Source organism: Myotis davidii, unplaced genomic scaffold (genome assembly GCF_000327345.1).
Source record: "Myotis davidii unplaced genomic scaffold, ASM32734v1 scaffold983, whole genome shotgun sequence".
Lineage (NCBI taxonomy): Eukaryota > Metazoa > Chordata > Mammalia > Chiroptera > Vespertilionidae > Myotis > Myotis davidii.
This window is the reverse complement of record NW_006293914.1, coordinates 171,872-183,071: the sequence shown is the minus strand read 5'-3', so window position 1 is coordinate 183,071 and position 11,200 is coordinate 171,872. Positions and strand designations below refer to the sequence as shown.

The window sequence follows — 11,200 nt, the reverse complement described above, 5'->3', positions numbered from 1 at the left end:
GGCAAGGCCACACACCTAGGTTGTGGGTTTGATTCCTGGTCGGGCGCTTAGAGAAGGCAACCAATTGATATCTCTCTCTCTCTCTCTCTCTCTCTCTCAAAAAAAAAAAAAGAATCAATTTTTTTTAAAAAAGGATAGCTGAAGAATGGGTCTCTCTATACAATGGCTCATACAAAGCAAACTGCCTGCAAATAGACTGGTGGTAAAGCACCGAGGAAGCCACTAGCTACCAAAGTCACTCTCAAGAGTACACCTTCTACCAAAGGGGTGAATAAACCTCATCATTACAGGCCTGGTACCATGGAACTTCCTAAAATTAGACGTTAGCAGTAGTTTGCTGAACTTCTGATTCACAAACTTCCCTCCCAGTATCTGGTGTGAAAAATTGCTCAGGACTTCAAAACAGATCTATGCTTCCAGAATGCACCTATTGGTGCTTTCCAGGAGGCAAATGAGGCCTATCTGGTTAGCCTTTTTGAAGACACCAACCTGTGTGCTATCCACGCCAAACATGTAATAATTATGCCAAAAGACATCCAGCTAGCACACCACATATGAGGAGAGTGTGCTTAAGAATCCACTAAGAAGGAAACATTTCATTCTGTTAAAAAAAATTCTCTTCTTCCTGTTATTGGTATTTCTGAACATTAGATTTTTTTTTCTATGGGTCAAAAGTTACCTAAGTATATGCTTGCAAAAAGGGGACAAAAATCAGGTATTAGCAGTATTCCCATTTTCATTTGTGTGAGAATTTTTTAATATAAATATGGGAACATAAAGCATTGATGCAAGTTAAAATGTTTCAGTAAACAACATTCAGCAGTTTAACTTTATAAAAATGTAAATAAACGTGTTAATTTGGGCAATGTCAGCATTTGGATTTTTTAAAAAACAGTAAACTTCTTATTGATGGCAAAAAATGAGAGTATCAAGTCAGTTGGCAAAATTGGAATACTGACAGTAGATAATACAAAAGTATCACATTATTGTTGAATGTACTAAATTTGGTAACTGTACTATAATTATGCAACATAATATTCCTATTCTATATATTCAAAAACATCACATTTGACAATATTCAAAATGTTATGAAAGTTTGAAATTGCCAAACAAGTTTTTAAGTTAACTTCCTAAATATGCAGAGTCTATCTGATGTCACTATGAAATACAGATCATGTCAGTGAGATTATAATCCAAGAAGAAACAGAATAATAACTGCAGTATAAAAATTTAATATGGATGCAAATTAAGATATATAGAGAGGTATAATAGGTATGATCAGGGAAAGTGTTACTTTTCCATGTGTTCATTTGGGGAAGAGAGAGAGACACAAATATCTAGAAGGACCAAGAGCAATTTGACCTATTCTTTCAGGACGATTTCATGGAGAGCATGGCATTTCAAAATCTGTTTGAATCATAGGAGGGAAAGGACTGGTAGTAACTGTGCCTTGTGTCCAGAATGCAGTGCCCCTCCAAGACCTAATCCTGCTAGAACAAATGAAATACCAAGCAAGTAAGCCACTCATGGGTAGAAAAAAAGCTGGCCACATGGAAGACAGAAAAGAACTGAGTTTTCATGGATTCCCTGGTAACATATATGAAAGAGACTGTGAGGAGCTTGGACATGATTGCAAAGAAAAGAAGCAACTAAATCTAGGGCAGTGATGGAGCTGAAAGGCTGTTCACAGACTGAGGAAAGATGAATACCAGAGGACTTGGATCTCAGCTAAAGGGCAATATTCCAGTTATTGAATTTTCAATAAGTGGACCTTTTGAAAACCATGATCTTCTTCAAACACATTTTTTGTTTGAAAAATGAACTTTTGCCCAGTCATACTCTTGAATTATCAGAAGAAAATTTCCAGCTCAAGAAATATAAAATTAATTTTTCCACACAGAAACATCCAGGATCTGTTTGCTCTACTAAAATTGCAAATGGAATTCAATGCAGTGCAACAGGTTTGGTATCTTCCATTTTTTTCAAACTCATACCTTTCACTGATATTTTGTGGGGTAATGCTGATCATGGAAAATGGAGGAGCTACATCTTGTTTACAGTCATCTTTTTACTATAATTTTATGTACACAACATTAAAAGTACTGGCACATGAGAATCGTTGCCTAAATAGTATCTGATCATTTTTAATTATTTGGGTCTTTGGTTTATGGCCACGTGACAGTTGAAAACACTAGAGATGATTTTTAAACTCCTAATTTATATGGAAACAATAGCTTTTTATGTCTTTAAAACCTATTGCTAATGAATATTATAAAACTCACAATGGGTTCCAATTCAACCTATTTTCTAGGTAATCCATTAACTGAATTTTGAATAACCATTATCAGTATTTGAGTCTGCAGTCTTCATAGTAACCTCTTTTAGAGTAAACATCTATAATTGACTTCAATGGTAACCCTTCAACTTAAGTACAAAATTAAATATTTATATTTTACCTTGTTTATGTAATATTCGTACTTACATGAAAAATATTTGCTTTATTGGAGCTACTTTAGAAGTATAGCTATTCTTTGATTCTACTGGGGTTAAAAGCATAAGTTCAGAGTTTTTTTATTTTAGCCTTGCCTTTAATGTAAAAAAAATTAAATAAAGCAACCAGCAGATGTCAACTTAAAAAAAGGAAATTAATTTTGTATCTCTTGACTATATATGATGGATTTTCCAGAAGAATCCAAATAGAATATACTTATAACCTTTTAGATGATTTATAACTAAATATGATTTAATTTCATCCACCAGGCTTTTCATAAATATAAATTGCTGAATCAGAAAAAAAAAGTTTTGTTAGATCATTTAAAACACAGTCAGCAGAGGAATATGGTATTTTGAAAAATCAAGAAAGAAATTGATATTATTTTCTAGGAAAGCTACCCCATAAGCTGAAAGCATTTTATATTTAAAGTAAATTTGAATAACAAACATCAGAGTAGACTAAAACTTTAGTCTTTCTCATATATGTTAGCACATAAGTGCTGTTTTGATGGAACTGAATGATCCACAGAAGTAGAAGTCTTGGCATTTAGTAGTTTTTTTCTTCATTCAAGGTCAAGGTTCACTCACAGTTGCCTCCTCCCCCAACCCCATCTCTCCATGGGTTTAAATGGTCATCTTGGAGACTATTTCTAATAATCAAGGAATAAAGAACTCTGAAATAATGAAAATAAATGTATAAAGAAATATTTAGCCCTGACCAGTGTGGCTCAGTTGATTGGAGTGTCATCCCGAGAACCAAAGGGTCGAGAGTTCAATTCCTGATCCGGTCACAAACCCAGGTTGTGGGTTCAATCCCCAGTCAGGGTGCATGCAGGAGGAAATTGATCGATGTTTGTCTCTCATGTCAATCTCTCTCAATCTCTCTCTCTCTCTCTTTCTCCCTCCTCTCTCTAAAATCAATTTTTTGAAAAAGAAATGTTTAACTGACCTCTTGAAAATCCTGCTCAAACTTCCATAGTTGCAGATACTGCTCCATTTTTAGTTGGTGTTTTTCCCAAAATTCATCAAAAGCAATTTCCATATCATGTACTTGAGTCAGCAATCTTAACAAAGAAAAGTCATAGAATTCCTTAAAAACAAAGGCTTGTTTTATAAGTAGGTACATAAACTGGGTATGGACATTAAGAATTATAGGCAAAGTCACAGCCTATAACACTTGGTCCAAGTAAAGAACATCCCTGTCCACAGAACCTAGTTTGCAAGCAAATGAACTTCTGTGAGACAACTCAGGAATGAGTTCTTAAATTTCCAGAGATCCAGGAATACTTTAACACTTAACAGATTGTAGCAAAAATGCATAATTCTCTTTCAAAAGTATAAAATAAGTAACTCTATACCCAAAAGAAAGTACTCACTTATTCACAGTTTGCCAGTCACCACTTATTTGCTCCTGATGTTCAAATCTTGAACTGATAGCTACTTCAGGGTCAGGCACTTCCAGATTTGTTAGCAGAATTTTTCCTTCTTTGGTTACAGCTGTAATATCATTCTGTACAAAGGTACAATAGGGGATGTATCAAATACCTGCCAGTAACCTAATCTGAATAACCTGAAGAGAAGGAAGAATATATCTATAGCATGCAGAATAAATATAGTAGTTTAGAATGGTCTTTGCTTTCATAACTGAAACCATCAAGGAATACCACAGAATCCAAAAGCTGTGAGAATCTCCAAGAAGCCTCTGCCTGTTGAGATGGATGCTACAATCACCATTTCTATAAGATCTTTACAGGCAGAAGTACCCAATGCACCATTTGTAGCCTCCTTCTTTTATTGGTAGAGAGTTCTAAGTTATTCTATTCTGTTAATATTTTTAATGTACTTCAATAAAACAATAATAGCATAATAAAGTGTACCACACTAGAAAGCATACAATTGCAAATAGTATTTAATATATATTCAGATATTGTTAGGTAAATGCCTTTCCTACTAAAATTTCATTGTTGCCCATCACTGCCTGCCTTAAGTATTATGTCTACATTTGGATTAATTAATCTATCATGAAGCATATGCTTCTATTCAGAAGGTTTTAACCTTGGACGGTGAATTTTTCAGGCATGTAAGAGTAATAATGGCTTCCTTCAGGAGATCAAAAAATGGAGTGTACATGTATTTTTGTGGAAACATGTTCCATGACACCACCATCAATATGAATCTCTCTATATAAAAACCTAGTATGCAAAGTGTCCCCTCGGGAATTCGACTGACTGGGAGTTCGATCGCTCGCTATGATGTGTGCTGACCATGAGGGGTGGCGCGGAATGAAGGAAGGCCCCAGCAGGCAGCTGGCAGCCACTAGGGACCTTACCCTTGCTTAAATTTTGTGCACTGGGCCTCTAATAAGAACATAAACATTCAGAGCTATTGCCAACTATGTGCCAAACACTGCAGTACATATATCATGTACTTCATTTCATTCTCACAACAGCTCTACAAAGTATGCATGTGTCATCATCAACAACCTCATTGTAAATATGAAAAAAACTGAAACTTTGAAAGGGTAAGCAAATTATCCAACACACAGCATTTGAGAGACAGTGCATTCTTTCCTTGAACAGTTTTGCTTTTAGATTGTGATTCAAAATTTCACTTTCTCTCCTCTTCTTAATTTAAAAATGTCACCTCTAGCCCTGACCAGTTTGGCTCAGTGGATAGAGTGTTGGCCTGCAGACTAAAGGGTCCCAGGTTCGATTCTGGTCGAGGGCATGTACCTTGGTTGCAGGCACATCCCCAGTAGGGAGTGTGCAGGAAGCAGCTGAATCAATGTTTCTCTCTCATCAATGTTTCTAACTCTCTATCCCTTCCTCCCTGTAAAAAATATATATATATATATTTTTTTTAAATGTCACCTCTATATCAAGCTTGTACCTGTCAGTACCCCAGCTAGCCTATTATCATATGAAGAACATGAGTCTACATGGAAGCTTAGTGGTTATTCAGATCATTCATAAACTTTTTGGGAAAAGTGAATTCAAAGTATTTGGTGACTCAGAAACTTTCACAACCCAACACTCCAAACAACTGGGTAGGAGAGCTAAATCAACTTCTTAGTTATTGAAGAAAACATCAAGAACTACTACTCTATGGAAGAGAAAGTTTGTAATTAATTTATCAATGTTTGGCTTAGTCCCAATGCTAATATATGGCAAAGTTGAGACTAGAAACCAGACCTCCTGACTTCTCATCAGGTTCTCCATTTTACATCCTACCTGTGGCAAGGTGTGTGCCTATTGATATTCACTCTAACTTTCCAAATGAGAGTGCCTTTTCACAGGATAAACAATATATAGTAACAAAAATGACGCAGAGCATTTATAAACTATTCAATTTACAAATTAACAACTTACCAAGAGAATACATCATTTGCAAAAGGGACACTTACATTCAACATATCCAGGACATTCTCCTCTTGTATTCTTATTTATATTAGTGTGCTTTATAATATATAAATATATCTTTTGTCTTCCTACCCACTAATCAGTGTGAAATGGACACATTGAATACCTCTCTAGAAAAAGACCATGGAAAACATTTGTTCATCTCCTCTATCAGACATACCTTTAACAGGTGATACTTTTCAGCACGAATTGCAAGAATTCCTTCTATTGAAGGAATATCTTCTGGTAGGTCTGTCTCAGCTAGCTCGGTTCCAAAGGATTGTAACATTTGAGCCATATCTTTCACAGTGAGGGCAAAATTTTCTATAGCCTGCAAAGAACCAGTGATTCCTTTAATTCTATGGAAACCCTGCCAGCATATCAAAAGCTGGGTCAGTAATTGTATTTACTTTTATTTAGGTATGAGAGCAAACGCATAAACTACAAACTCTCCTCTGCTAAGGAAAGTTGGCATTGCCCTTGACAATCAACTAACTTTGCATCTAAGCCTCCAAAATCTATAGTCAGGAGAAGAGTCTTCTTCAATGCCTTTTATCTAAATTTCTGTACTTATTTCTTAGACACTGATGAAAACTATTTCTTAAAGATGTCATGTACTGAGTAATTTGTTTTACGACCTTAAAAATAGTGTTTTCCTTATTCTAGTAAACTCTGTAATTGTAAAATTACTTTATAATAGCTTTACTTCTGAAGATAGATGAGAATATCAAAGTCACTTTATATTTATTATAGTTTATGAACAAGTATTAGCATTCCAAGCAAGGTGATGGAATGAGGTGATGAGGGAACATCTACTCATAGCAATTCATTTCAGGTTCTATTGCCCTAAAATGTCAAGTAAGATTTTGTTATTTATTTTGTTTCCAAATCAATTACTCAGAGAAAGAAGGACAACATAAAGAGACCATCTAAATCCCCCTGTTTACCACACAGCTCAAGGTATCTGCTTTTTTTACTTATAGCCTTTTCAGTAAAAGGCTAGCACTGCTAATTTTAACAATATACTTTCATATGAATGACTAGGACCATTGAATGAAGAATAAACGTGAGAAAAATAGAGCCCCGGTTTAATTAAACATCATTTAGTTACATCCTTCCGAAGGTTCCTGTGTTTCTGGGATTTGGAGCAAAGATTCTTAGACCACAAATTCACCCCTGTGAGGTGCCAGACCTTTGCCTATTTGTAAACTTCTAGAACAGAAGGAGACTTTGCTACAAATATAACTTCCTCAGGAGCACCATTAGGATGGTAAGATTAACAATATGATTTGCAGTTTTTAGTCCTCACCCAAGGATATGTTTAGAGAGAAGAAGGGAGGGAGGGAGCAGGAGAGAGAGACACAGACAGGCAGAGACAGAGACATTGGATCGGTTGCCTCTCGTACACTCCCTGACTGAGGATCAAACCCACAACCTAGGCATGTGCCCTGACTGGGAATCGAACCATTTCAGTATACAGGACAATGCTCCAATCAACTGAGCCACCTGGCCAAGACATGATCTGCATTTTTTTTGAGGGCTCACCGTATGTCAGGCCCCATGATAAACATTTTGATCTTCCCAAGATCCCTATAAGTTAAAGTATTATTATTCCCATTTTACAACTGGGAAAACTGAGATTCAGAGAGGTTATATAACTTGTGCAAGGCGACACAGCTAAAAATCATCAGTGCTATGATTTGAATCTCAACCCTTTGTTTCTTCAAGTTACTAAATGGCCACAGAAGGGGTGAACAGAAGAAGATCTCCTTATTCCCTAGGCCTCTCCTTCAACTGCCATCCTCAGTGATTCTTCATCATTTCTAGGTATTTCCTATAGAAGAAAATCAAGATATTGACTTATATATGTTTTTTTTTAAAAAAATAGGAGCCCCCAGAAATCTGTTTTTCCCAAAGAGGAAAAGAACTCTAGCACTAGATTTAAAAGCTCACATGAACTATAGGCTCTACAGTAAGGGCAAAAGAAACATACATTTCTGAAGATGATCCATTCACTGTGGCAGTACTGCAAGGTGCCGCCTAACTCGGGGGTTAATTGCTTGTCATCAATGTATGTCAGCAAATCACTAACTGAGCTCAGCATAACAACCTATATAAATAAGCAAGAAAGATACTGTTAACTGCCTTTTGTGGCATCCCTCCATTCAACTGTATAATGAAATTAGCCTTCAGTTAGAAGAAATTTATCTTTTATAAATGGTTCTAAAAATTCTCTCCTGTATAACCCCCACATATGTATGCAGCACTACCTTCTTCAGGTAATAACAGTTTTCATTTACAAAACATTTATCTGTAAAGCAAAATTAATTTCCATAAAAACCCAAATACCTGATTCTCCTTGATCTAATGGTCAACTTTTTGAAAGAATGTTATGCCTACCACAAAGCAAAAGGACTTCATGTAGTCAGTTATAATTTATCAGGAGAGACTGATCTTTGCAAAAGTATCAAAATTTATGAGCACCTTATTCCTAGCCCTAAAAACATATAAAAATATCTGTTATAAAAACAAATACATAATATTCTGAACTAGCTCAGGATGTAAGTTCATGGAAGTTCAAAAACATAAAACACATATTCATTATTTTCTAAAATGAAATGTCTTGATTTTATGCACACATGCACACATACAGAGTGGGGCAAAAGTAGGTTTACTGTTGTTTGTATGAAAAATAATACAATAATTAATAAATAATACAATAATAAACTCTGTACTCATAACTGTAAGCCTATTTTTGCCCCACCCTGTATATGTAACATATGTGACATATATCTTTTTAAAAAGGAATTTCCTTATTAAAAATTCATTAATCTATTCCTTTAACAGCAGAAGCAGATGACTTTTAGGCTTTTTAAATTTACATTTTTGGAAGACAAATTCTATTTCTTTTAAATTATTCACGAGCACATATAAAACATCAACAGCATGGTACAATACCTTCATGAGAATAAAAGGAACAACACATTTTTAAAAACATACTCTTACCGGTAGTTTGAGCATGAAATCTTCCTGACTAAATCGAAATCCAATGTCTGTAAAAGTTCGTTGAAGAAAACTGGTTGGACGTAGAACCAATACCAAGTGTAAGTTCCCAGGGAAGGAAGCCTATAGAAAGAAAGAACACAGGAAAGAAAGAAAAAATTGTCAAAACATGTACTCAGCTGAGCACACATCACTTAAAAGCCAATAAAGACAAACTTTAAAAATGGATGTTGATAAAATCTAAAAACATGAAAATAAAACCAATGTGACGTCATCAGGTTCAGATCTTTGCAATGCTCAAGGCATGAAATTTTCTCACACTAAAGTAAGTCCCAAGTTACAAAGAATTAAACTCTTAAGCTTCATTTTAAAGTTAGTTATTTGTACTCAAATTGCATTTATTTCCTGTAAAGACAGAGTTAGGAGGCAGGTTCCTAGGGTAGCCCTAAAAGTCAAAGAGAGATAAAATACTGTACACTTGTAGTAAACAATAGAAGAAAAGTATATTATTAACTCAAATTTTTATTTACATTCACTGACTATCTTCCGTTTGTCCAACTCTGTGTATTTAAATGAATAAATATTAGGCACTATTAGTATTCTATGTGCACAAATTAATAAAATACAGTTCACACCCTTCTTGCAAGAAAATGACAATCTAATAGTGGAGTCCATTAATAACCATTAGCTCTATAGCATGATAAGTTGATAAGTGAAACAAGACAATTAGAATAATATACAACAGGAAGTGGTACCACAGAGCATCCCACACCTAGTAATGTCAAGAAAGGTTTCTAAGCATAAGAAGGAATTAATGGGAACAACAGAATGTCATTCTGGTGCATCAAAGTTTGCCCAGCTTCTAGAATACTAACACAGAGTGGGTGGTCAAAAAAATAATTGCTAAACGAAACCACACAAAAGAAGGGAACGATGCAAGATTAGTGAGGGATGGACTAGTATAAAATGATAATAATAAACCACCACATATCAAATGCTTACTCTATGCCAAGTATTTCTGCCAATATTATCATAGTTCCTCTTCATAATAATCATTTGAAGTAGTTAGGCTATCCTCTTTTACAAATAAAGAAAATGAGGTTCAGCCTTAACCGGTTTGGCTCAGTGGATAGAGCGTCAGCCTGTGGACTAAAGGGTCCCAGGTTCAATTCCGGTCATGGGCATGTACCTTGGTTGCAGGCACATCCCCAGTAGGGGGTGTGCAGGAGGCAGCTGATCAATGTTTCTCTCTCATTGATGTATCTAACTATCCCTATCCCTTCCTCTCTGTATAATATCAATAAAATATATTTTTTAAAAAATGAGGTTCAGAAAGTTTAAGTAAAACTTGACCCAGCTGGTGAAGCATTAATTTGCACCTGAGTTTGTGCTTGTAATCACTATACTACCCCATTCATTCAAGAGGTTCCAATCAGAAAAGCTAGAGGAAAATGATGCTTGGGTGTAGCAATGGGAGGCGTGCTAAAAGGGTGCTAAAAGGATGGGCAGGAGCCAGGTCAGGAAAGACCTTGGGTTTTCTTCTGGAAGCAAGGGGAGACTTTAAGATGTTTGAATTTTAGGGGGATCACTCTGGTTTGTGGGCTGAATTTGAACAAGACTAAAAGCAGGTGAGCTAGGAAGCCAGGGATGAGGAATTCCTGAACTGGGGCAACAATAACAGGGATAAGGGTAGAATTTGGGAGATACAATCTGCAAGACATGATGATTGAATGTGTCTGATAAGAAAGGAAAAACTAGGAAATCAGTCTCCAGATTTCTGGATGGTATAATCATCACTGATGTAAGGATCACAAGAGAAACCGGTTTTAAGAGGGGAATAATATACTGATTCCAATTTATGGACATGTTGAGTTGGAGCCAGCAGAACATCCAGATGATGTGCATCAGCAAATGTATGTGTAAGGAAGGAGCAAAAGAAGTGCAGACTGGGAATGCAGAGTGGAATCTACCTGAAAACAACAGATTAAAGCCTAATACAGCAACATATGTCAAGATTGTTTAAAATACAATAATATTTCAGGCATGTTGAAATATTAGTAATTAAACGAAACTATGAAACAAAACTTATTAAGATATTGTGGGGCAGAGGTAATGGGAATGCTATACTTTCTGCTCAGTTTGCTGTGAACCTAAACTTGCTCTAAAACAATCAAGTCTATTAAAAAAATAATTTTCACTGAGGTATAAGACCTAACCTCTTGGGAAAATGACATTTAAAACTGGAGATTTTAAAAATTCATTTTGAAGTGGTGATAAAACATAAAGCAATTAAGTGGCAATAAGAA

The 11,200-nt window shown here is 35.5% G+C and overlaps 1 protein-coding gene and 1 pseudogene across 1 annotated transcript in view; one reads left to right on the top strand and one right to left on the bottom strand.

Moving 5' to 3' along the window:
• MCF2 (MCF.2 cell line derived transforming sequence) overlaps positions 1-11,200 on the bottom strand; it is a 61,200-nt gene that overhangs the window by 39,932 nt on the left and 10,068 nt on the right. Inside the window, 5 exon segments of the mRNA XM_006767801.2 lie at positions 3,443-3,557; positions 3,870-4,003; positions 6,073-6,222; positions 7,885-8,001; positions 8,898-9,017. Coding sequence (XP_006767864.1) covers positions 3,443-3,557; positions 3,870-4,003; positions 6,073-6,222; positions 7,885-8,001; positions 8,898-9,017 — 636 coding nt within the window.
• LOC102757723 lies at positions 163-558 on the top strand (annotated as a pseudogene).